At 42.2% G+C, this 26,023-nt stretch overlaps 1 protein-coding gene across 18 annotated transcripts in view; it reads left to right on the top strand.

Moving 5' to 3' along the window:
- mycbp2 (MYC binding protein 2) overlaps positions 1-26,023 on the top strand; it is a 59,460-nt gene that overhangs the window by 11,703 nt on the left and 21,734 nt on the right. For 9 of the 18 annotated variants that reach the window (XM_053439305.1, XM_053439302.1, XM_053439301.1 and 6 more), the window contains exons 6-49: positions 229-471; positions 880-951; positions 2,836-2,932; positions 3,027-3,100; positions 5,771-5,909; positions 6,120-6,196; positions 8,039-8,243; positions 8,364-8,528; positions 8,659-8,817; positions 8,951-9,155; positions 9,248-9,393; positions 10,354-10,464; positions 10,796-10,900; positions 12,866-12,985; positions 13,135-13,216; positions 13,426-13,543; positions 13,676-14,034; positions 14,134-14,306; positions 14,505-14,630; positions 14,820-14,947; positions 15,218-15,309; positions 15,422-15,556; positions 15,639-15,722; positions 15,824-15,920; positions 16,024-16,216; positions 16,512-16,786; positions 16,912-17,133; positions 17,261-17,452; positions 18,616-18,822; positions 18,915-19,052; positions 19,169-19,347; positions 19,453-19,595; positions 19,712-19,812; positions 19,901-20,119; positions 20,223-20,445; positions 21,203-21,409; positions 21,529-21,578; positions 21,679-21,851; positions 22,007-22,151; positions 22,307-22,513; positions 23,103-23,158; positions 23,237-23,352; positions 23,451-23,548; positions 25,265-25,381. In XM_053439305.1, the coding sequence (XP_053295280.1) occupies positions 229-471; positions 880-951; positions 2,836-2,932; positions 3,027-3,100; positions 5,771-5,909; positions 6,120-6,196; positions 8,039-8,243; positions 8,364-8,528; positions 8,659-8,817; positions 8,951-9,155; positions 9,248-9,393; positions 10,354-10,464; positions 10,796-10,900; positions 12,866-12,985; positions 13,135-13,216; positions 13,426-13,543; positions 13,676-14,034; positions 14,134-14,306; positions 14,505-14,630; positions 14,820-14,947; positions 15,218-15,309; positions 15,422-15,556; positions 15,639-15,722; positions 15,824-15,920; positions 16,024-16,216; positions 16,512-16,786; positions 16,912-17,133; positions 17,261-17,452; positions 18,616-18,822; positions 18,915-19,052; positions 19,169-19,347; positions 19,453-19,595; positions 19,712-19,812; positions 19,901-20,119; positions 20,223-20,445; positions 21,203-21,409; positions 21,529-21,578; positions 21,679-21,851; positions 22,007-22,151; positions 22,307-22,513; positions 23,103-23,158; positions 23,237-23,352; positions 23,451-23,548; positions 25,265-25,381 (6,573 nt within the window). The remainder of the gene's footprint in view (positions 1-228; positions 472-879; positions 952-2,835; positions 2,933-3,026; positions 3,101-5,770; positions 5,910-6,119; positions 6,197-8,038; positions 8,244-8,363; positions 8,529-8,658; positions 8,818-8,950; positions 9,156-9,247; positions 9,394-10,353; positions 10,465-10,795; positions 10,901-12,865; positions 12,986-13,134; positions 13,217-13,425; positions 13,544-13,675; positions 14,035-14,133; positions 14,307-14,504; positions 14,631-14,819; positions 14,948-15,217; positions 15,310-15,421; positions 15,557-15,638; positions 15,723-15,823; positions 15,921-16,023; positions 16,217-16,511; positions 16,787-16,911; positions 17,134-17,260; positions 17,453-18,615; positions 18,823-18,914; positions 19,053-19,168; positions 19,348-19,452; positions 19,596-19,711; positions 19,813-19,900; positions 20,120-20,222; positions 20,446-21,202; positions 21,410-21,528; positions 21,579-21,678; positions 21,852-22,006; positions 22,152-22,306; positions 22,514-23,102; positions 23,159-23,236; positions 23,353-23,450; positions 23,549-25,264; positions 25,382-26,023) is intronic. The other 9 variants (XM_053439307.1, XM_053439306.1, XM_053439309.1 and 6 more) reach the window with 6 other exon arrangements.

Below are 26,023 nucleotides of genomic sequence, written 5' to 3'. Positions count from 1 at the left end.
CTGAAGGGAAGCGGGGGCTTACGTGTGTTTGTGTTTATATGCATGTGTGTGTGAATGGTGAGAAAATGCAAAGCTGCACATACTATAGTCCCACTTATTTTTTTAAAAACTTTTTCATTCAATCAGCAACAGAGAAACTTCCCTGTGTCTGTTTCCACCTTGTGCAAACTATGCTCCCCCCCATTAAATCACCCTCACCACCCTCTCTCTCTTTCTGAATCTTACCAGGTGCCCACCATACTGAACGCGCTACAGAGAAGTGTACAGGCTGTCCTGGTGGGAAAGATCCAAATTCAAGACTGGTTTGGAAACGGCATCAAACGCGCGGCCCTGATGAACAAGTGGGTGCTGAAAGAGGTGGCCATCGAAGAGGATGAGCGCTGTCTTCTGCAGACCGACGGCTCCTTTCTATACTTGCTCTGCAAAGATGGACTGTACAAAGTGGGCTCTGGATACAGTGGCACTGTCAGGGTATGTAACACATACAGCTGCATGTTCGCAACGTTTAGTAAAACTATATTTACATATAAATTTGGTGTTAAGATTTTCCCAGATAAATAGGATGTTTCTTTATGGGTTGAAAAGATACTCTCCTCTTGATTTACACAATTGTCTGACGTGTGCAACAAAGAGCATTCAGTAGCTAAGAGTATGTACATTATAGATTAAGGTGAACTCAGCATTCTATTATATTACTAGGAGTTTATTATTTATTGTAGCCATTTTGCTTTATGTTAGTATTGGAGAACAATGACAGCAAAGAGCCATAATTCTACCTAAAACTACTCTCTGGCCTTGAAGAGGTTTATGACACAGATTTTTCTTAAAGGGTTTTCAGTGTTTGTGATCGTCTGCTCATTTGTTAACGATGCCTTACAGGGCCACGTGTACAACTCCACATCCCGAATCAGGAATCGGAAGGAGAAGAGATCATGGCTTGGCTTTGCTCAGGTAGGTAGTGGAGCTGTCATTAAGATGCCCCCCACATACACTGCAGTTGAAAACTTCTGATGTGACATTCTCAAGACGTACAAGACTTTTTAAATATCTAACCTGTTTAAATACACACTCATCTAACCATTATTCACAGTCTATCCAAGTTAGTACATATGCTACGCTGTCACTTACAGTGCCTTGCATAAGTATTCACCCCCTTTGGACTTTTCTACATTTTGTCATGGTATAACCACAGATTAAAATTTATTTCATCGTGAGTTTATGTAATGGACCAACACAAAATAGTGCATCATTTGGAAGTGGGGGGAAATATTACATGGATTTCACAATTATTTACAAATAAAAATCTGAAAAGTGTTGAGTGCATATGTATTCACCCCCTTTACTGTGAAACCCCTAACAAAGATCTGGTGCGACCAATTGCATTCACAAGTCACATTGGAAAGTCACATAATTAGTAAATAGGGTCCACCTGTCTGCAATTTAATCTCAGTATAAATACACCTGTTCTGTGACGGACTCAGAGTTTGTTGGAGATCATTACTGAACAAACAGCATCATGAAGACCAAGGAGCTCACCAAACAGGTCAGGGATAAAGTTGTGGAGAAATATGAAGCAGGGTTAGGTTATAAAAAAATATCCAGAGCTTTGAACATCTCTCTGAGCACCATAAAATCCATCATAAGAAAATGGAAAGAATATGGCACAACCGCAAACCTACCAAGAGGAGGCCGTCCACCCAAACTGAAGAGTCGGACAAGGAGAAAATGAATCAGAGAAGCAACCAGGAGGCCCATGGTTACTCTGGAGGAGTTGCAGAGATCCACAGCTGAGGTGGGAGAATCTGTCCACAGGACAACTATTAGTCGTCTACTCCACAAATCTGGCCTTTATGGAAGAGTGGCAAGAAGAAAGCCATTGTTGAAAGGGATCCATAAAAAATCCCGTTTGGAGTTTGCCAGAAGCCATGTGGGAGACACAGCAAACATGTGGAAGAAGGTGCTCTGGTCAGATGAGACCAAAATTGAACTTTTTGGCCTCAATGCAAAACGCTATGTGTGGTAAAAACCCAACACTGCCCATCACCCTGAGCACACCATCCCAACAGTGAAACATGGTGGTGGTAGCATCATGCTGTGGGGATGCTTCTCTTCAGCAGGTACAGGGAAACTGGTCAGAATAGAGGGAAAGATGGATGGAGCCAAATACAGGGAAATCCTTGAAGAAAATCTGATGCAGTCTGCAAAAGACTTGAGACTGGGGCGGAGGTTCATCTTCCAGCAGGACAATGACCCTAAACATACAGCCAGAGCTACAAAGGAATGGTTTGGATTAAAGAATGTTAATGTCTTAAAATGGCCCAGTCAAAGCCCAGACGTCAATCCAATAGAGAATCTATGGCAAGACTTGAAGATTGCGGTTCACAGACGGTCTCCATCCAATCTGACTGAGCTTCATCTTTTTTGCCAAGAAGAATGGACAAACCTTTCCATCTCTAGATGTGCAAAGCTGGTAGAGACATACCCCAAAAGACTTGCAGCTGTAATTGCAGCGAAAGGGGGTTCTACCAAGTATTGACACAGGGGGGTGAATACTTATGCACCCAACAGATGTCAACTTTTTTGTTCTCATTATTGTTTGTGTCACAATAAAATTTATTTTGCACCTCCAAAGTACTATGCATGTTTTGTTGATCAAACAGGAAAAAGTTTATTTAAGTCTATTTGAATTCCAGTTAGTAACAGTACATAATGGGGAAAAGTCCAAGGGGGGTGAATACTTATGCAAGGCACTGTACATAATTGTAAGTAAATATTATGTTATGAATTGTCCTTTCTGATTGCAGATTAGTAGTAATGTCTGTGTTGTCTATTTAGGGATACTTGTTGTATCAGGACACAAGTAACAACAGTATGTCGGCCCTCAAGATCAACCCAGAGACCTTGGAGCATGAGGGGACTGTCACCATGCCAGGTGCTGAGAAGACACAAAAAAAAACACCTCATGGGGGTTGATCATCAAAATATGAACTTACGTAATATTGAAATACTTTTTGTGGTGCTCTCAGGGCAACACTCAGACGGACAGAACATCATCTTCACAGATGGAGAGTACATCAACCAGATCGCTGCCTGCAAAGATGTAAGTTAAATATTCCAGCTAAAGCTCTTTAAAAGAACAAGACTGAAATGTGAAAGAATTGAATCACTATCGTTAAGGGTGGACTTCAGAGTTCCTCTGATGCATTACACAAACCACTGACTTGCCTTATCACAGTGGTTAAGTTATGGTCTGACAGAGCAAATGTCACGTAGTACTGTTAGCTGTTGTCCTACTAACTTAATCCCCTTTTCCACTGGTCACAAAACCCACTAACACGCACATCTAGTCTATGTCTGCAATGGGAGTGGATACAATCAGCATTCACTCAAATGCTGTAGAAATGTCTCTGAGCACCAGTAATGAAAATGGGACACCCAGGTGAAAGCGCTAATTTGGCAAAACAGAGAGGTGAGAGAGTGTCTCAGTTTTCAGTGCGTTTGTGGTGTTGAATGTGGCGCAGAAAGGGAAAAGAAACTCTTCTACTGGTATGGGTCAATTGCTTTTTTGTAAAAACAAAAAGCTGCATATTCCTGCTAATTATGGTGTAAAAGAGGTATTAATAACATTTCCAAGTGATCATTTATTTATATGCATCAGTACAATCAATGTTTTAATCTTGTGCAGTGTTCCATTTTCAAAATCTTTTGTTAGTTTAAATAAAATACATTGTTCTGTCAACTCCTCAGACATAGAGGCCCCAGCCTCACTTTAGGGACCCTCATGATGACCAGCTGTGCAACACAATTTGCAGCTCTGTATGAGTGTATATAAGTTATGCATATGTGGGCGTGGCAGTGAGGGCAGTGGGACCATATGTGGCCCTTCTCCAGAGAGCGTTATCTCACAAGCAGCAGTCATCTGCATAAGCACCCTGTATTGTGGGTGGGGGAGGGGGAAGATGAGAAATAGACACATTTGCTGTCACTCCAGCCTCCCTCCTGGACAGCAGCTTCCTGGTCTATCAAGGGGGGTGGGGTCCTTAAGCCTGAAACATGCTTCTGCGACTGCGTCTGCGTCTTTTCACGCCGCTGTGGCGCAAGACTCGTTTTCATTCATGCTTCCCCAACCGTTGCGCGTCTTACAAAGCAATTCCGCGCCAGAACACTAGGCGGAGTAATGCTTTTTGTCGAAGGCGACCTGAGAGACGCCTTCTTTGTGGGTGTGGCAATCGTTGTTGACTGTTTATTTACCTTCTACCAGTCGTGTTCTCCATTACAAACACACGGTGAACCATGGCAGAGAGTGTATTCACGATTCCAACCGAACAACAATTGATTGAGATGGAGCTGCTGGACATTGAAGAGCAACTTCTTATAATTAGACTGTTTATTTACATCGCCACTCCGGCTCCTCATAGCCTATTTCTGGCGGACAAATCGGCCAGTCAGTGACGGGTTATACAAGTGGTCATACTTTCGGATCTCTTCTGCCAAGTGCTCTTCTATTTGGTCCATATTCGTTCTTCTAAATCTTCCGTGATTTCCGCGTATTGTGGGGCATGAAACCGGAAACTAGACACCGGACGGGATGTAGAGCAGACCAATCACAGCCTTGCGGGCTGAGTGAGCTTGCGGAGCTTTGCCGTAAATTTTAGAAAAGGGGGTCGACACCCGTCAGCACGTAAGGAGGGATACATAAGCACGTAAGGGACCCGGAAGGGCTCTTGCGCTTACGGGCCCGTGAAAACGCAGAAGCATGTTTCAGGCTTTAGAAGCTGTATGTATTGTACTGGTCAGCCAGTAATAGCAGATGTGGGGAAAAGGAGGAATAGGATGATGAGGAGCAAGGTATCACGCAAGGATAGAGGCGCTTACTTAATGATTTGAGTGCCACATGTGCCAGCACTATAGATGAGCCGGTTATCATTACCACACAGTGGAAACCAGATCATCCACACACTACCCCTCATCCTACTGTTATATCCCTGTTGTCTCCCAGTTATTACCCTGTTGTCGTCCTTTCTAAACTCTGTTCCTGTCCTTTAAATGTCCCCTTTCATCCACATCCCCTGTAGTATGTCTAACCTGCATCTCCTGCAGCTGTATCATTTGTTATGTGACCTACATTGAGTGTGTGGGCCGTGGATAGATGTCACACCCTCCATGGTGTTTTAAGATATATGGATATACTATTAATACTGACATGGCCTAGGTTTTAACTACTAAATAACAAAAATGACTGACACATCCTCAGTAAACTGACCTCCTGCTGATAAATGTATCCATGACATAAACCATTAGGATGTAATCCATGTGTTAATCCAAACAGCGTCCAGCACAAAATGCACACTTGCACTTGCATCAGTTACACAAATGATTTGATGTCCAAACAATCATGTCCATGTCCCCTAAGCAAAATATTGGAAAATGACGTGATTTTGAGAAATTTGCTTATTAGCTTTCATGCTATCTTCACATCTGTGTTATATACACATATTTATCAATGTTGCTCTCATGGCAGTACACTTAATATTCACATTTTTTGTGCTTCTATTTAAGTGGTGTTGATTTTCTTTCTTTAGGCAATACATAAAATAAATGTACAAATAATTCTGAACCGCTCATTCTTTTATTTTGATTGTGGCATTCAGTCAGCTGAAGCAGGGATATGTTTGTCATCAATCAGATGGACTCTTAATGCCACACTGTGACGTAATGTAGAGTCCTGACACTTAACGGTGATTCCTCCTCTCGGCCCTGACTCCTGCAGGATGGTTTTGTGGTGCGGATCTACACTATGAGCTTAGACCCGGCCCTGCAGCAGGAACTGCAGCTGAAGCTGGCAAGGAAATGTCTGCACGCTTGTGGTATCTCTCTCTTTGACCTAGAGAAGGATCTGCACATCATCAGTAAGTGATATTAAATATGCTCTAATCTGTAGGAGCTTGTGGGAAGTGATTCCCATATGTTCTCCGCACACCTGCTACTTCGTATTGTGTGTGGGTCTACAAGGTTGCACATTTGTCAGAAGCTGCTCAAAACCCAGAGGAATAAAAAAAAGTACTTTGCAATCTTGTCTCCTTGTGTATTTGGCCCTAAATAGTTTGTTGTTCTCTCAGGCACCGGCTTTGATGAAGAGGCAGCGTTGCTCGGAGCAGGCAGGGAGTTTGCTCTGATGAAAACTGCCTCAGGAAAGGTGAGACTAAAACTCTTCTGTGGTGGTGGTGTGCCTTAACTGGTTAATGAAAGTTGGAACGAGTTCAACTGCTGAGCTCTTAACAAGTTCTCTCTTGCTAATCACTTGCCAGGAAAATTTAGAGAGTGAACCTGGGGGAAAGCGCCAAATGAATTATGTCCCTTCCTTCTACACCAGCCATACAAAGCCTATTATACAAATTAACTATTTGTTCAGATCATCTGTAGATAATTGGTTGTAGTCAGATTTTTGTGAGGGAATATCATCTTAGTCCTTCTCATATTCATGTGAGGTTAAGATAAGATAAGATAAAACTTTATTGATCCACACACCTTGGCAAATCAGTTGTTACAGTAGCAGACAGGACAGAATGAGGGAGACAAGAGAATAAAAAAATTAATATTTTTTTATATTGTATTCACCTTTCACTGTAGTGGTTTGTACATGAATGTTATAAAGTAATGAGTAAAGTTATATTTTACTTATTATATGCTGTTTTTCCCTACGAAGAACCCTAATTTGTTTTCAACATATTGCCCTAAGACCGATTTCGAACAAAGCATAATCACAAGAGGACGATACATGTCCTCTTGTTTACAAAAATAATTGATGGCTTTCTTAATGAAATTGTCTTTAAATAATATGGACTGAGGGAGCTGGATTTGTTAGATGTTCATTATTATAGAGACTGAACGCTCATGCGGAGATTATTAGGTGACATCCCTTGTTAAATAGGAGTAATTTCACCTAGCTCTGTAGTATCTTATATTAATTAAACTGTTACTATTGACTATTGGGATCTTTTATATTCCTGGTTATCAAGCAAAGTAGGGCCAATCATTGTTGGGAAGCATTGCCATGTTGAAGAAGATATTTCACATTTTTATGCAAACGGTGTCACGCCCAAGAGAATGCTAAATATGTATGTTGTTGGGGTGTGTAATGGGTGTGGTTGTTTGTCTCTGTACTTTAGGTGTGGTGCAGCATGCTTCTTTTGTAGATAGCAGCGCAGTGTCGTCACCTGTTGTACATTTCTGTATCTGTGTTGAGGCCTAATCTCATAGAGCACTTTATCTACAGATTACCCTAACCCAGAGCGACTGGTTGAGTAAAAATAGGAGCAGCTGACTTGTGTCTTGGCACAAAGGTCACTCATCACTTGGGCTGGACATTGTGCCAAGCATGTGATACCACTTACAAACATCGGAAGAGCTCCCGATCTGTCTGCATGCAATGTTTTGTGTCAGAAGATTTGAGTAATAAAAATGATCTCACCCACAGTAGCAGCAGCCATTATACATGTGTCATCACAAGCTGCCTCTGAATGAGTAAAACAAATAAATGAGTAAAACACCAGGTCCTCATTAGCGATGGCTAACAACACCTGGTTATTAAACAGGCTCCAGTGCTGTTAAAGACGGAAGTATCGTTTACTTAGATGTTATCAGTTATCAGAGTATAAGAGAAATTAAGAAAATGCAGCATGTATTTTACATGCTAGGGCAGAAACAAAAGCAATCTTTCAAATAATCAATGAAAATCCATCACATGTAGGCTGAGTATGCTAGCATACTATATTTTAACTAAACAATACAAACATTGGTTAATGATTACATTTAATTTAGTTCGAATGATGCTCTGACCATTTTGGATTAAGTTATTAACGCAAACATATGTGTTGTCTTATATTTGCCCAGGGTTTGTCTGCTCAACCTTGGTCACGCAACATTAGTCATACATTCTCTTCTTCTCAATAATGGCCCCTATATAAATATTTTTTCATTTTCTTCTGATCGGTTTCCCCTCTTTCACTGTGTTTGACTGTTTTTCCTCTTCTCACAGGTCTACTACACAGGAAAGTACCAGAGCCTGGGTATAAAGCAGGGTGGCCCGTCAGCAGGAAAATGGGTGGAACTGCCTGTTACAAAGTCTCCCAAGATAATTCAATTCTCCGTCGGCCATGATGGTTCTCATGCTCTGCTAGTGGCTGAGGACGGAAGTGTATTCTTCACAGGCTCTGCCAGCAAGGGAGAGGATGGAGAGTCCAGTAAGACAACTTTAAACTGTCTACACAAATTCAACAGTTGACTCAACCTTCAGTAAACACAGAATCAAAAATGATCTCAGCTGAAGGTCTATAGTTGATGTTTGTTATTTTCCTCCGCAGCTAAAAGTCGCAGACAGCCCAAGCCGTATAAGCCCAAGAAGATGATCAAACTAGAGACCAAGACGGCAGTGTATACAGGGTGTAACAATGGCAGCAGCAGTATTGTCACCAAGGATGGAGAGCTCTACATGTTTGGCAAAGATGCCATTTACAGTGACAGTACCTGTAAGTTGACTGGGACAATTAAAAATGCTACAATTCTGGGAGTTTTTCTGAGGAATACTCTTTTAAGAATAAACAATTTATTTGACTATAAATATATCTCTATTCTAAACCCACTCTTTCCGCTCCAAAGGCCAGGTGACAGACCTGAAAGGTCACTTTGTAACTCAGGTTGCCATGGGAAAAGCCCATACGTGTGTCCTGACCAAGATCGGTGAAGTGTGGACATTTGGTGTGAACAACAAGGGCCAATGTGGTAGAGACACTGGATCTATGAGCCAGACAGGGAAAGGTGGGATCATGTAAAAAACAATTACACATTACACATTACAATACACAGTATATTGGATCTTACACATATGTATATTGACTCTGTAGTACATTCATTCTCCTGCCTTACATGTTGGTGTGTATGCTCTGTGTAGCGTTTGGTGTGGAGAGCATGGCCACAGCCATGGATGAAGACCTGGAAGATGAGCTGGAGGAGAAGGAGGAGAAGAGTATGATGTGCCAGCCAGGCATGCACAAGTGGAAGTTGGACCAATGCATGGTCTGCACAGTATGTGGAGACTGCACTGGCTATGGTGCCAGCTGTGTCAGCAGTGGTCGGCCAGACAGAGTACCAGGAGGGTAAGAGGACACACACACACACACACACAAGTTGTAGTAGACTCAAACATGTTTATCTGAGTTGAGGATAAAATGTTTTCTTCATCAACCAGTATCTGTGGCTGTGGGTCTGGAGAGTCTGGCTGCTCAGCATGTGGCTGCTGCAAGGCCTGTGCCCGGGAGCTCGATGGTCAGGAGGCAAGACAGAGAGGCATCTTTGATGCTGTGAAGGAGATGATTCCACTGGACCTGCTGCTAGGTAGAAAAGCTTTCTAATGACTTGATGTTCCCCCTTTTCTTCTCTGTCATTCATAGAACATTTACATCTCATCTGTATCACCACTTCTGTTGCTTACATTTAGTTAAAAACTACAAATTCTGAAAGTCATAAGCATGTTGGAATCTCTTAGGCCTACATGTACCCATTGCATTCATTCATGGTGATGATTATGGAGCCCAATCGATTTATCAGTCGATTAATAAAATCGGTAGATATGCTCCTTGTACAGACATATTTGTTATGTAGCTTATGTTTGCTGAGATTTGTTTACAATTTATGTAAAAAAAAAAAAAAATATTTTATCAATTCAAGCTCTATATTTGGCTGTATTGGTGTTTTCTTTATATATATATCGATATTTATGTAAAGTTGATGGTTAAACTGTAACATTTATACCCTCAAGTCGATTTTTGTCATAAGGTTTGATAACAACATCTTAAGAATCATTGCCAATTTCTTAATTAAAAAATATATATAAATGTATATATATATATATATCAGTATAGGAAATATTTTACACCCCATAATTGGTATCAAGCATCAGCCCCCAGAAGACTTATCAGTCAGACTCTAGTTGATATTACATTTGTTGGTGGTTTGAGGTATCTTTGATCCTATATAATGGATCCACATAATTGACTGTCTTGAGAACAGCTCTTGTGTTAGCTATCTGTCCTGAGCTGTGCCAGGTTGCTGCTTATGCTGCACATATCACCCTGTCTGTTGCACTTGCTTGGATGTAGTATTTTTGCGCACCTGCTGTCGCCTGGCCTTCATTTTTGTTGTTGTGCTGTGCAGAGTCATTGCTTCTCCATCACCTCTCTCCATCTTTCATTGATGTGTGTCTTGTTTTGTTCTGCTCCTTCTTTCCGCCTCCTCCTCCTCGTCCTCCTGCATCCTGTCTGGGCTGCCTGTACCCGGGGCCTTTTGTGTTTTCAGCTGTGCCTGTCCCTCCCCCCCCAGGAGTGAACATTGAGGAACACATTCAGATCCGCCAGGAGGAGAAACGGCAGAGGATCAACCGCCGGCACAGGCTGGAGGAGGGCAGAGGTATGGAGCAGGGCTAGATGGAATATGATTGTGAAGGGAAGGGCGTTTTTTATTGGCTTTAAAAGGTTAATTTTCTAGGGTAGACCATTCAACATAGGCACAGGGGAGTGGGACTAAGAAAAGAGGGAGGAGCTAACACTATATCCTCCTGCTTAGTTTCAGATAGCTTTCTCTGTGAGCTTGGGTGTTGTGCCTTGGTGACTTTCCCCTTGCTTGTGTCTTTTTTATAATTTTTCAGTGTGTGTGAATAGTTGTGGTGAAGTATTTTTTCATGTGTTCTTTCCCATTTGTGAGCATTGTGCATGCATGTGAAAGTTTCTTTCTCCCCCAGGCCCCCTTGTTTTTCCTGGTCCCATTTTTATGAACCAACGTGAGCAGGCCCTAGCCAGAATAAGACCCCTTCAGGCACTAAGGCATAAACGGGACAAGCACAAAGGTACTATGGTCTTCACTAACTCAACGGGTGCAGAGACACCCACTTGACTCATCTCCCAATCTGGCTGTCCCGCCCACCTCCTCTCTCACTCTCTGAAAGTAGGACTCTTGTGTCTTCACAAGGTTTCATGGTAACAAACAAATGTAGCCTATTAGCAAGAAGGACTCACTGTGACTCACAGTGGAGAAATTACTGGGCTTTTAGGCAAGGGTAAAGTTAAGTCCCTTTTTTTTAAAGGCTAGTTCCCTTTTGTGTTTCATTATCGATTATTTTAAGTTGTGTTATATAAGCAATGTAAAAATAATATTTGGGCTGTTATACTACTAAAACTTCTGGTTTAACTATGCCCACTGCTGTTGTTCAGACCTAAATATAAACAAACGTACTTGTCTTACTGGATGTGCCATCACTCCCATAGCAGCTGATTTGTCACTTCGTGACTATAGCTACAGCATGCAAGCAAACTAAACCGAAGCACTGGGGAGAGAAACACTTTGATAAATAACAAGCTGACAAACACAACACAGTAGGAAGCAAGCAGGGATGATAGCTTTAAAACATGTTTTTGAGATGTGAAGCATCTCATGGAAATGTTAAGAACTCACTGACTCACGAACATCTAAACATCTATGAATCTAATATTAAGCTTTTCAGGCACTTGACCTTCAGACAAGTTAGTAGAAGTTTAAACTCTCTGGAGAAATAAGTTTCAACCAATATGATTTGAATAGTAGCTGCATTAGTTATTCAAATATTGAGCAGAAAGGACAGTAAAGGGTCATCCTTTTATTCGTATTCATTTTTTGTTTGTTTTGTTTTGGCCTCGGAGTCTCAGCCTCCTTTGTGCCTTGGAAAATGTTGCAAAAAATGGATTTGGTCGTGTAGGTGTATTTTAAGGAGTACTTATCACTGCACAAAAGCCTATTTTCTTACTAACACAGGTTGCTCTGACACTTTAGCTGGTTGTCATTGGTTGGGGCTGATATTTGATGACTAGCTTTCATGAAAGTGTGCCCTTGTTGACTGCCCCCTGAACCTGCACAATTTAAAAGCCTTATCAAACAGAAACTCATTGTTTGTGAAAAATGGCTTGTTTTCATGTCACTCTTTTAAATAGTAAAGATCGACGCCACAAGGGTTTTTTATTTCAGAGCAGAAGTGGTTTCCCCCCTTTATGTCAGTTAGGACACTGAGGCTGTCCTTCTTTGCTGAATAACTTTTCTTCCGTTGTGGTTGATGCTCAGCTGTAAGGTGTGATGATTTGTGGTACCTCCCCTGAGCATCCTTCTTCATGGTTTTCCACTTATGAAGAGGAATGGATGCTCTAAACCCCCCACCTACAATGCAGATGTTCCTAAAGCACTTCTGTGTAATCATCAACATTGTCAGTTGTGTCCTTCAGCTCAATTTTCAACCCCTTTCCTTTTAAACTTTGGGCCATGAGCTAGTCAGTATTTATTTCACATTAATTGGAAAGGTCAAGTATTACAACCAAGCTGTTTTCTGATCCGGCAGGCCTCAGTTACAGAGGCACACCACAATGAGCTGCTTCCTGGTCCCAAAAATTATCATTATGTTTAACGTAATGCATGGGTCTCTATCCAACTTCTGCAACTCCCACACCACAACTTTGACCTCTTATACGGGGCTCTATGTAAACCAGATTTTCTCATCCTCAATAAATACAGAGAAATGTTTAAAAGATAAGAAAATTATTTGCGAAATATAATTTTTTTTTTTCAATGGGTCTGGTTGCCAAAAGCCTTTCTGTTGAAGAGGTGTTGTCCCCTCCTCCCTATTTTGGCATGCACTTCCCTTTTCTCCCTATTTTTTCTTTTAAGTCCTCTTTTCCCTCCAGCTCCTCTTTTCCAGGACTGTGCAGAGACATCAACCTCAGCGGTCTGAAGTCGCTACTTAACACCTCTCTCTCTCCTAAAATGTGCTGACTTGAGTATTTCCTTGTAGATGGTAGCAGCGAGCGAGGAGAGAAAGACGCCAGCAAAATTACCACCTACCCCCCGGGGGCAGTGAGGTTTGACAGCGAGCTACGAGCTGTACAGGTCAGCTGCGGTTTTCACCACTCAGGTAGGTTCACTTTCTCTTGCTACTTCCGGTCTGGTACTTGGGTAATTTAACATAAAAAAACAATTAACATGAGTGGTCTGGCCTTGAAGTAAAGAAAGTGGGGAAAGTAATCATTAGTAATTAGAGTCTTGATTATGCTGTTTTTGCAGTGGTGTTGATGGAAAATGGAGACGTCTACACATTCGGTTATGGCCAACATGGGCAGCTCGGACATGGAGATGTCAACTCCAGGTACAGCCTATGTTGATTTTTTGACTTTAATGCGATTCCTATTGGAATTAAATTAATTAATCATGATATATATATTATGTCAATTTGAGAAAATAAAATGCAGCGTTTCATTCCCATTTACAGATAAAGTAAATTCAACCAAATTGTCACAGATTTTGGAAATCGCATTGCAGCCACAAACATTTAAACTGCACCTTTCTATCCGCCAGGGGTTCCCCAACTCTGGTGCAGTCCCTTCCGGGTCCGAGCGTCCAGGTGACAGCAGGGAGTAACCACACAGCCGTTCTCCTCATGGATGGACAGGTCTTCACATTTGGAAGCTTCTCGGTACGACAAATGATTTTCCTCAATGAAAGAGCAATTTCCCAAAAAAAATCCCAAACTTCATTGCTCATACAAATTTGAGGTTACACTTGAGATGTAAATTAGAAAATGAACATGTGTCTTCTTCTTGTCCAGAAAGGGCAGCTTGGGCGGCCTATCCTAGACATGCCCTACTGGAATGCCAAGCCATCCCCCATGCCCAACATCGGGGCCAAATATGGAAGAAAGGCCACCTGGATTGGCGCCAGTGGAGACCAGACGTTCCTACGGATCGATGAGGCTCTTATCAACTCCCATGTCCTGGCTACTTCAGAGATCTTTGCCAGCAAACACATCATTGGACTCGTGCCCTCCTCTTTGACTGAGCCAGCTCCATTTAAATGCTTGCTTATCAACAAAATGGATGGAAGCTGCCGGACCTTCAATGACTCTGAGCAGGAGGACCTGCAGGGATTTGGCCTATGTCTGGATCCTGTGTACGATGTCATATGGAGGTCAGTCCAGGGATACATTTCTGGGAATAGTTCTGTACCACATACTGTAATGTACTGTTTTTTTAACCCCCTCTGCGTGCTATCCCTGTGTCCTCCCAGATTCTTGCCAGCCTCAAAAGAGATGTGGTGCTACAACGCAGTGATAGCTGATGCCAGGATGCCCTCTGCCACAGATCTACAGGCTCGCTGCAGCATCCTTAGTCCAGAGCTGGCTTTGCCATCAGGATCAAATGCAACTACCACACGCTCTCACGGAGCCCTTCACATCCTTGGTAATCCTCTGCACTTGCCATTCATTTGGGCATCTAGAATTAGTTTTCAATCAGTTTTGGGGGAAAAGTTGATATCTCTTAGATCATACCCAGACATACAGGTATACATTCTGCTTTCAGGAGTAATTACAGTACATTATGAGCTTTTGATTACTATCCACATTAAACGCTAATAAATATACTGTGTTGTCCATTTAGGTTGCCTTGATACGTTGGCAGCCATGCAGGAGCTAAAGATGGGTGTAGCCAGCGCAGAGGAAGAGACCCAGGCAGTGATGAAGGTCTACTCCAAGGAAGACTACAGTGTGGTGAACCGCTTTGAGAGTAAGTGGCTTCTCACAGACTACATGACAAGCGATGCATGATACAGCATACTGGGAGATGATTTTGATTACAGTAAGCTTTGATTCGATTACTGTACGTCAAAAACCTTCATTAAATTGTCATTGTAGATAAACAACATACCCTGAACATTCTGTTCCTTTTGTATTGATCCCACGTGTGGTGTTATAGGTCACGGCGGTGGTTGGGGTTACTCAGCTCACTCTGTGGAGGCCATTCGCTTTTGTGCTGATGCTGACATCCTGCTGGGTGGGCTGGGCCTGTTTGGGGGTCGAGGGGAGTACACTGCCAAGATCAAGGTGAGCGGTTATGTGGCACAAAGGTCCATTGGATTTTAAGCCCTTTGTTCAGTTTCCATCTCGGTCTTTTGAATGTATTTTTTTTCTAAATTAAAGCAAGTTCAACTGGGTTGTGAGTTGATTGTCAGAGTTTCCTCAAAAACATTAAGTTTCTGGACCCTATTCAGTTCACAAAGCTAGAAAACTTTAACTGCAAAAGACGTGAATAAATTACCACTGGAGGATAATACACATGCATCTAAAATATATTGACTCATTCTTCTTGTGCAGCTTTTTGAGCTGGGACCTGATGGGGGTGACCATGAGACAGATGGTGATCTGCTGGCTGAGACAGACGTCCTGGCTTATGACTGTGCTGCCAGGTACTGTTTATGTTTCCCTTCTGTTCTCACAACTATTAACATAAGGAGAAAAATATGGAATGATACAGTCTTTATATTTGATTGCTATAAATGATGGTGTTTTTACTCCTAGGGAGAAATATGCCATGATGTTTGACGAGCCCGTGCTGCTGCAGCTTGGTTGGTGGTATGTGGCGTGGGCCCGAGTGTCTGGTCCTAGCAGTGACTGTGGCTCGCACGGACAGGCTACCATTACAACTGACGACGGGTAAACCTACTGTCATTTGATCACATATTAATAATGTTAGAATTTTGGTCAAAGCCATTAATGGTTTTTTCCCCCTGTACAGCGTTGTCTTTCAGTTCAAAAGCTCCAAGAAGTCAAACAACGGTACCGATGTTAACGCGGGTCAAATACCTCAGCTACTTTACAGGCTAGTAAAGATCCACACACTTTCTTACCAAATGAAAGCTTCTGTTTAGAGACTTGTTAACTAATTATTTGTCTAACTATTCATTTATATTTTGTCATTAGGCTTCCTTCTAATGATGGCAATGCATCGAAAGGGAAACAGCAGACCAGTGAACCAGTCCATATCCTGAAACGCTCATTTGCTCGCACAGTGTCCGTAGTGAGTACCATCTCCATGGTTTGATGTGTCTTGCCTCCTATCTGTTTCACCCTGGGTCTGAACAGGTGATTTTTCATAATTATGTTCTTCAATCTCTTTGCAGGAGTGTTTTGAGTCTCTGCTGAGTGTCCTTCACTGGAGCTGGACCACCTTGGTTTTGGGTGTGGAAGAGCTGCGAGGGCTGAAAGGCTTCCAGTACACAGCCACCCTGCTGGACCTTGAGAGACTGCGCTTCGTTGGCACATGCTGCCTTCGCCTGCTCAGGGTCTACATCTGTGAGATCTTCCCTATTGCGGGTAGGAACACAGAGAACCTTAAAGTATTGTATCAATTTGCAAAAAGAACCACAGTGGTGCTTTGAATTAAAAATAAGCATGTATAGTATATTTTCCTATAGAGTCAAGAAGATCTTTTTGAATGAAGACAACATCCATATCTAGATATTGTCAAATTATAATCTCTTTGTCCTGTGTTTATATATCCTGTAGATAAAATAGTAACATCTTTTTTATTTCACAGAGAACATTTGAATGAAATCATAGAGGGCATCTTTTGAAAGATTTTGTTGTTTGACTGTTGTTTGATTTCTAGCCAGCACCAAGGCTGTGGTGGAGGAGTCGAGCAAGCTGGCAGAGTGCGTGGGAAAGACTCGCAGCCTGCTGAAGAAGATCCTGTCCGAAGGCATGGACAACTGCCTGACCAAGCTGGACAATGACCCCGAGGGCTACTTGTCTCAGCCTCTTACCCTGCTGGAAGCTGTGCTTCAGGAGTGTCACAATACCTTCACCGCCTGCTTCCACTCCTTCTACCCGACCCCGGCTCTGCAGTGGGCATGCCTCTGTGACCTGCTCAACTGCCTCGACCAGGTATGATATTCATATCTACTTCAACTTTCCTAAACCTTAAAATCATACACCATTAAATTATTTAACATCCGAAAAGTAAAGAACGATAAGTTAAGCATTTCAATTTTGTTCCCCTTTTATTTCAGGATATTGCCGAAGCAAACTTCCGCACATCCAGCAGTCGTCTGCTGGCAGCCGTAATGTCAGCTCTATGCAACACCTCCGTTAAGCTGACGTCCATCCTGCCCATCGCATATGACGGAGAAGTGCTGCTGCGTTCACTCGTCAAACAAGTCAGCACAGAGAACGACTCTGCACTCGCTCACCGCTTCCCCCTCCTGGTGGCCCATATGGAGAAGCTAAGCCATGTGAGTGGTCCATGTCATAAATGTACTTCAGGTATCTTTATTTCCAAATGGTGTTTAGTATTATTGATGGAACTATGTGGTCTACTGTTGCTTTTGAAAAACTTTGAATTTGTTTTTGCTCGTGCAGACGGAGGAGAACCTGATGGGCATGACCAGTTTTCGAGAGGTACTGGAGAAGATGCTGGTGATTGTGGTGTTGCCAGTAAGGAAGAGTTTGAGGAAGGAGGTCGAGCTCTTCTCTCCACACCTGGTCTCCAACACCTGTGGTCTGCTGGCCTCCATCGTCTCGGAGCTCACGGCCTCTGCCCTTGGCTCTGAGGTAACTACACTCACATGCCCAAACAAACGCATACATAAGGCATGTGTATGGAGACGTGGGACATGGCTGAGGCAGACGTATATCCAAGTTCTGATAGGCTTTTTAAAAATAAACTCACTTGTGTATGTCCTGGACATTCACAATGAATGCCCTTTGTTATTTGGATGGATCAGAGCTGTTGGTGTCACATCTTTTTTTATTTTTGCGTCATAATCGCATCCCGTTCTGTTAAAGTCAAAGTTGTTATACAGCTTCAAGAGCTGTAGAGATACGATCCATCAACTAGACTACATGTCTCTCCACATTTTGTCTCTCTTTATTTCCTCATGCCATACCCTCTTAATCACTCTTACTCTTATCATCTTACTTCTTCCCTTACACGCTGTCCTTACTGAAGTAATTTTTCACAGTGACAGGTCTTTCTAAGTACGAGGTGCTGTCTTCTATCACTAGAAAACCGAACAGAAAGGGTTTTGTTTTTATAATACACTGAGTCATTCAAAGGGTGGGACCGACGTCTGTCATTTTGCCTATTTCACACTCCTTTTGTTATTATCACAATCCACCAACTCACATGCATATCCGTATGCTGCAATCGAGACTCTTTAGCTCTGGTTGTCATAGTAACCGTCATTCTACGACAGCCCTTGACATCACTGTTATGCCCCTCAGTCTGTTGTCAGGGAAACAAGTCTTCCTCCCAAGAGCACCTAGATAAGTCCCTCTGCGACTCTGTCTGCATCTCTGTAGTCGGCAGGCTGATATAAATAGTAGTAGTTTATTTTAACTACCACAGGCCCAAATATGAGATGGTCTTTTTTCAGTTTATATCATTTTTTACAGACCATCCATTTTCTCTCTGCACTGTCTTGGTCTATAAATATAAAACATTGCTGACCTTCACATTTAGGTAACAGCCATTATACACACATCTATGAGCTCTTTAGATCTATAGTATTATTTGAAATTGATCAGTTTTATGCTTTGCCCTCACTATTGCCACCTGGTGGTATAGATAATAGTCTTTAAGTGTAATGGGTAATGGTTAAACAGATACAGAAAACTATTTCTGTTCAGAAGTATATTGTTTGTTTTTAGTAAAAAGATCCTCCCTGCCTTTTATGGTTGTATAATAACCTGGGTAATATGTTCATGCTCTTAAGGTCGATGGACTGAACTCACTCCACTCTGTGAAAGCATCTCCCAACCGCTTCACTAAAACGAGCCAGGGCCGGAGTTGGAATACGGGGAACGGTTCACCGGATGCCATCTGTCTGACAGTGGACAAGCCAGGCATTGTTCTGGTGGGCGTCTGTGTCTACGGAGGAGGGGGCATCCATGAGTATGAACTAGAGGTGTTGGCTGATGATGTAAGTGATTAGAAAAGATTTTGAGGTAAACATTTATTTACATTTGACATGTCAACACGTTTAACTCATTGTTTTGTTCCTTCACCCTTCAGGCTCAAACAGAGCATCCAGGGGACTCGGCACATTCTCACAGGTGGACATCTCTTGAGCTGGTGAAGGGCACCTACAGCACTGATGATTCTCCCAGTGATATTGCTGAGATTCGCTTGGACAAGGCTGTGCCACTCAAGGTATATACGCTGTTAGAAAAGACATAGTTTTGTGTTGGCATCCCGCTGTTACTGTAGCTGCTGTTGCTGGTTTGTTGTGAATGCAAACTGTCACTGATGAATTTATTCTGTTGCAGGAAGGGGTAAAGTATGCTGTACGGTTGCGAAACTATGGCAGCAGGACAGCTAATGGGGACGGAGGTATGACCACAGTCCAGTGCTCGGACGGTGTGGCCTTCACCTTCAGCACCTGCAGCTTGAGTAGCAATGGGACCAATCAGACCAGAGGACAGATCCCACAGATTCTCTACTACAGGTATTCATTTCAAACTCTTTTTTTGGGTTGACGATTATGTTGCTTTTAGTTTTTTATTCATCTTGAAGGGTTTTTTCTGACTCCAAATGTTTTTTCTGGTGGAAGGAGTGAGTATGATGGGGACCTGCAGTCTCAGCTGCTGAGCAAAGCCAATGAGGAGGATAAGAACTGCAGCAGATCCCTATCTGTTGTCAGTGCTGTGGTCAGAGCTGCAAAGGACCTGCTTCATAGAGCATTTGCTGTCGATGGTGAGCACAGCAAACCTGCACCTGTCGTAGAAAATCACTGGTAATTCTTTGTTTGAATTTAGATCAGATATTTGTAGCCTCTCATCAGTTTTATCTTTGTCCTTTGCTCTCTACAGTGGAGGACATTCCTGAGTTATTAAGTTCCTCCAGCCTGTTCTCCATGCTCCTGCCCCTTATCCTGGCCTACATTGGCCCTGTGGCAGCATCAGTGCCTAAGGTAAGAGGTCAAAGCAAACCCTTTGTCTTCTAGTCCTGAATGGAATATTGCTGGCATTGTGATAAAACCACTATTCATCTTCAACCAGGCTGCTGTAGAGGTCTTTGGACTGGTTCAGGAGCTGTTGCCTGCCGTATCAGCCCTCAACCAAAAATACGCACCACCCACTTTCAATCCCAACCAATCAACAGATAGCACGACAGGAAACCAGCCTGAGCAAGGCCTGTCGGCATGTACCACCTCAAACCACTACTCAGTAATGGAGAGTGATCACCCTTACAAGCAAGCAGGTGTAACACAATACAGAGTAAGATGGTTACTACTCCTACTACTACTACAATTGAAAAAAAACAGAGACATGCACATAATTTACATTTGAATGAATCTTGTTTTCTCTCACCTTCCCTCAGGTATCATTCCCAGACTGCGTCCGTTGGACCACAATTGAATTCGATCCTCAATGTGGCACTGCACAGCCAGAGGACGTCCTACGCCTGCTCATCCCCAGCCGAACACTCCACCTGGCCGGTGTGGGCGGCAAACCTCTGATACATGACACCATCAACACCTGGACTGAGCTGAAGAAGTTCTCAGGCTCCACAGGCTGGCCAACAACTGTCCTTGTGCTGCCAGGTATGAACAGCTTGGCTGGTCAACTTTTATTAGACACGCAGCTTAACATGTTATGATGAAATGGTTGCAAAAACAAAGACATGCGCTACAACTTAGTAGTAGACTAGTGAAATACAATAATACGTATTCAAAAACTTTAATATCTGAAATCTCGACCAAATTTTACTTAATATGAAGCACAGTTGTTTGCCAATTTGAAGACTTTAAATCAAGAAAGCTACCTTTGGAAGACAGATAATTACACATCACAAATTAGCTTTCTGCTTTTAATATCTTATTTATAAATAATAATACCTTCATCTGTTGTCATTGTAGGTACTTGCTAGACTTGAAGCTGAAAGCTGACAAACTTTAACAAAAAACGGGATGATGTGTTACTGGGCAAATTGAGGAAGAGGAAATTCCTAAAGTTGCCTGTACAGTAGTGACCAGAAATCTGTAATAGGATAAGCAGGCCAACATATATTGTTTATTGTTATTTGTGACAGCACTTGCAGTATTAATGATGGAACATGTTACACGATTAAGCATAAATAAGGAGCAATTAATTATAGACACTGTTGCAAACTCAACGGTTATTCTTGCAGCTCAGTTGTTGTTCATTGATCTTAATGGTTCTCATGAGTGTTTTAATCTGCTTAATGGTGCTTTGGTGTGCTACCTGTCACAGCAGGCAGCCATTAGTTTACCAGTAGTTGCTAACAGATCTCTACCAACCTCTCTTTTCATCCATTTTTTTCTGTTCTCCCAACTTCAGGAAATGAAGTTTTGTTCTCACTGGAGACGGCCTCAGATTATGTCAAAGATGAGAAGGCTTGCTTCTACGGGTTCAAGTGTGTGGCAGTGGGATATGAATTCAACACTGGTCCTGAAGAGGGTATTATTCAACTAGAGAAGGAGTTGGCCTACCTGGGCAGCGTTTGTGCTGCAGCCCTGATGAAGAAAGACCTGGCCCTCCCTATAGGTATGGGAAACTGTGGATAATAGAATTTGCTTGGACTACTCACTACTGGGAGCAGATTAATCTTGTGTGACATCTTGAGTAAAACATACCTCTGTTTTTCTAATATTTTTTATTTCAAGGCAATGAATTGGAGGAGGATCTTGAGATTCTAGAAGAAGCATCTTTACAGGTATGTTATCTGTTAAATTCAGGGATTTTCTTTAAGACTTGTTTTGTCTTGTGAAAAGAGCACTATATCTCATTCTTATTTCCTTTGCCCCTTTCACCAGGTGTGTAAGTCTCACTCAGGGATCCTTGGAAAGGGTCTGGCCTTGTCTCACTCCCCAACCATCCTAGAGGCCCTGGAGGGGAACCTCCCCCTTCACCTCCAAACCAACGAGCACTCTTTCCTTGAGGACTTCATCACCTGTTTACAGACCTCAAGTGGAGGACGTCTGGCCAGGTAAGATTTCGTGACCAGCCTGCTTGAGCTCTGGCTGTCTGTTCATTGCATATTGCTTGACATAGATTAGGTTTTGATTTGGCGATTCCTCTGCTTTAGAAAATCCAGTCATTTCCGTCCCTGCCTCTCTCCCTTTCTTATTTCGTCCCATGTAGGTGGCTGCAGCCAGACTCTTACGCAGACCCTCAGAAAACGTCTCTGATCCTGAACAAAGATGACATACGCTGTGGTTGGCCAACCACCGTGGTCGTACAGACAAAAGACCAGTATGGGGATGTTGTGCATGTTCCCAACATGAAGGTCGGGATAGCTCCTTAGGCTTTTCTGCGTCTACCTGAAATGAACTGACTGTATAAGTTTGTCTGTAAAGTCAAATCAAGATTGTAATAATTTATATTTGCAATTCAAAGGTGTTGCACCTTTTTGATTTAACTTTTCCTTGGTTTCATGTTCAGGTGGAGGTGAAGGCTGTACCCGTTTCACAAAAAAAGTCAATGCATCCCGAGAATGTGAAGAAGCTGCAGCGGCTACCTGGAAGCTCCTCCCCTTCGTCCTCTGGTCCTGACCTTACCTTTGGAGGTCTGCCAATGCCCAAGCTGGAGGCTACGTACGAGCCCATGATTGTGAAAGAAGCTCGATACATTGCCATTACCATGATGAAGGTCAGCCTCGTGTAACTGGCTCACAAAGTCACTTGTTTACATTTAGTGGGTGGCAGATTCTCCAAAAGGGGAGTAGTCTGCTACCTATAGGAAATGGCATTGCAGACCTGAAGATGTGAACATGTTATTCTTGTCAAATAAGCAAAAAAGATGTTAGTATCATAAACATTTGTACCACTGCACCTTTCAATAGGAAGGATATTTTATTGGTTAATACAAATCATCTAGTAAAAGAAAGATTATTTATGGAAAATGAAGCAAATTGGCCAAGAAAAATAAAACAAAACATTAACCTCACTAAGTAAAGACATTGTTGGGAATGGCTTATTTACTGTCAGCTAACATTAAAGAAGCCAAACCCAATTGGTCTTTGTAAAGCAAGTAATGAGTTCTGACCAAATTCACATAGAAACACAATCCATGGCCTTTCATATAGCTAAAGATTAAAGGTGTTAAGATCAAGTTTGAATCTAGGCAAAATAAAAAATATTACTTCCGTAATTGTGAAATGGCCAAATATTGATTGGCTATTTGTGGTGCTAACACGGTTTCATTTATTAGCCTTATAGTTGTGCTGTCTCTCTTTTAGGCGTATGAAAACTACTCCTTTGAGGAGCTGCGTTTTGCTTCCCCCACTCCAAAGAGGTAGGTCAGGTTATGCAGAAACAAAACTCACTGACCAGCGAGTTACAGTCTGTACTTACTGATCATTTCCCCACACAGACCCAGTGAGAACATGTTGATTCGTGCCAACACTGATGGAACCTACAGCGCCAACTGGACTCCAGGAGCAGTAGGCCTCTACACAATCCACGTCACCATTGACGGCATTGAAATAGGTAAGAAAATGTAAAAGTCTGTTAGAAATGACCCTTATTTTTACAACATGAATTTTTTTACAATGTCCTCATGCTCTGTAAATTATCTTTTTGTATAGATGCTGGTCTGGAGGTCGAAGTCAAAGATCCTCCCAAAGGAATGATACCACCTGGAACTCAGATGGTAAAACCGAAGGCCGAACCTCAGCCTAGCAAGGTGAGCTTTTTCTTTACCCACAGGAGCATGAACATAAATACACTGATAAAATGCATGTGTGATTGCACTCACCCATCAAATACAACTCAACAGACCAGAAACAGTTTGTCCTCCCTTGCACCTGTTACCTTTAACAAAACTCTTTCCGTAAATGCCACATTTAACAAGAACTATCAATACAATAATTAAACAAGGCAGTTCCATTAGTGCAAAAGGATAGTTTACGTTGCCATTTCTAATTGCACTGAGTATCAACTTTTCAGTCTGCACCACTGTGCAGCTTTTAGTTGTTGTCACCTCCTTTTTTTTTTGCCAGTTGGAAGAGCTAAACAAAAGCTAGTCCACAGAATGCAATGGATTCTGGCGGTAGGATATCGGTCTAATACAAGATGGTGGGGATCTAACTTAAACCAGTGAAGAAAGTCAGACATTTAGCAAAGAAAAGAGACATATATCTTAATAATGTTTCCTTCGTAACTTGAGGAGATTCTGTAAAGGATGCTTCATGTCCTGGATACCTCGTTTGACCTATTTCTTATTGGCAGAGAAATATGGTGATGGTCCTTGTCAGGCAGGGGTCAGCAACCTTCAGCCATTTTGCCCCCTCTTCCACCAAATAAAAGTAGTATGGAGCCGCAAAACATATTTGATAACACAGCTTATAAAGTTGTATATATAATTATACTCAGTGTTGTGCCAGTTCACATTTAGAATGAACTAGTTCAAAGTTCAGTTCATGCAGAAGAAAATGAACTAGTTCACATTCACGGTTCCAAAAATGAAGTAGTTCATGTTCGTTTGCTCCATTTTTTTATTGGGATGATTTAGATGACAAACGTAGGATCCTGTGTTTAGATATTGATCGATGGTGTCATGTATGTGTGTCGCTCGCTGTGAGCGTCAAGTTTGTTTTGTATCAAGCACAAAATGTTGACGAGTCATTTTTCATTATGTTTAAATGCAGTCTCATAAACTCTGGAGAGAATCAAACAAACAGAAATTTACTTCATGTACTGATCATGTCCTGATAACTAGTGATGAGTGTTTATTAATTGAAGTGAGATACAAACCAACCGCAGCTTCTGCTCGGATCACTGAGCAGCTGTGACCAGAGAAACAGTGTGTTTTCACTGTTCTTCCACAAAATCACTGACTGGCTGCTTGACGTGAACGAGCTCTGATCTCACTGCGTGTCTCTCTGAGTGAGTGAGGGGGGCCGCGGGTTGTCTAACCTGTTCTAGGGCAATAAAAAAGTCTATATATTCAAATGAGTGGTTGGAAGTTACTTTTGAAATCACACATGCAAAGAGTCAATAAGCATCAAGCTAATGTTCAGCATATTGTGGTCATCATCATTTTGTAAAACGTGCACTCCCTAATGGGGAAACAAGCAACAACATCTGAAAACGCTTTAAATCTACTCTGGATATATTCCTTCTTAACGTATGTTCTATGGTTTTCCATGCACCGGTTTACATGTAGCTGGTGCTACTGAGAATCGAGCAGCCAAAGTTTCCTTGTCTTTGGCTGTATGTATGTGCGCACTACGTAACAACAAGCTCTTTGTGGGTTAATGCACGCACTCTCCCACTGTCAACTTGTCCTGCTTCCTCTTCTTTCTCCTCCTGCTGCACTTCTTGTCTTTTTTCTTTTTTAAATCTTACTATTCTTTGCTCCTGCCGCTCACGGTATTCATCTCCCCTCTGCCTCTCTCAGGTCCGCAAATTTGTGTCCAAGGACAGCGCAGGCCTGCGTGTGCGTAGTCACCCCTCCCTGCAGAGTGAACAGATAGGCATAGTGCATGTCAATGGCACCATCACTTTCATTGACGAGGTAATTGACTCTAGACCAGTTAGAATATAGTTGACTTAGCTGGAGTACTACCCACTTTTATTCTATTTCTGTGGTTTTTCTTCTTTAAATAAATAAGTAATAACTATCACAACCAATTTTGTCTAGTTTATAAGGTACAAGTAATTTTGTAGTCGTAGATGGTTTCTGTGTATTATGTTATTCCATCTTTCTGTGTTGATAACACTTTCTCTCAAAGCTTATACATTTGTTGCTCTTACCTTATGTTGCTTCATAGTCTTGCAAAGTGTTCTGAGGCTGCAGGAAAGGCCTCAATGCCTGCACCATACAGCCAATGCATGAGGTGCATTTAAAGTCAAGAAAAAATTCTAGCAATTATTTAACTACTGCACATATACCAGTACTACACAACATTTGCATTCTCTCCCTTTTGTCGTGTCACTGATGCCATTCAGACCTGGTGTCGACATCTGTACTGAATGGTCTGATCACAAGTGAACAGAGCTAAATACATGTGTGTGTCCTGAGATCTGATCACTCAGACCACATTGCAACACTTTTTTGCAGTGCAATGCAAACTTGTCCTTGGCCACATATACTCCGCTGACGTCTCTGACCTGCTACAGTTTCACAAAGAATCAAATGTAATGCTCGTCAGTGAAC

Source organism: Pleuronectes platessa, chromosome 14, assembly GCF_947347685.1.
Source record: "Pleuronectes platessa chromosome 14, fPlePla1.1, whole genome shotgun sequence".
Lineage (NCBI taxonomy): Eukaryota > Metazoa > Chordata > Actinopteri > Pleuronectiformes > Pleuronectidae > Pleuronectes > Pleuronectes platessa.
Note: the sequence above shows the minus strand (reverse complement) of the source record. Positions and strands in the feature narration are given on the sequence as shown.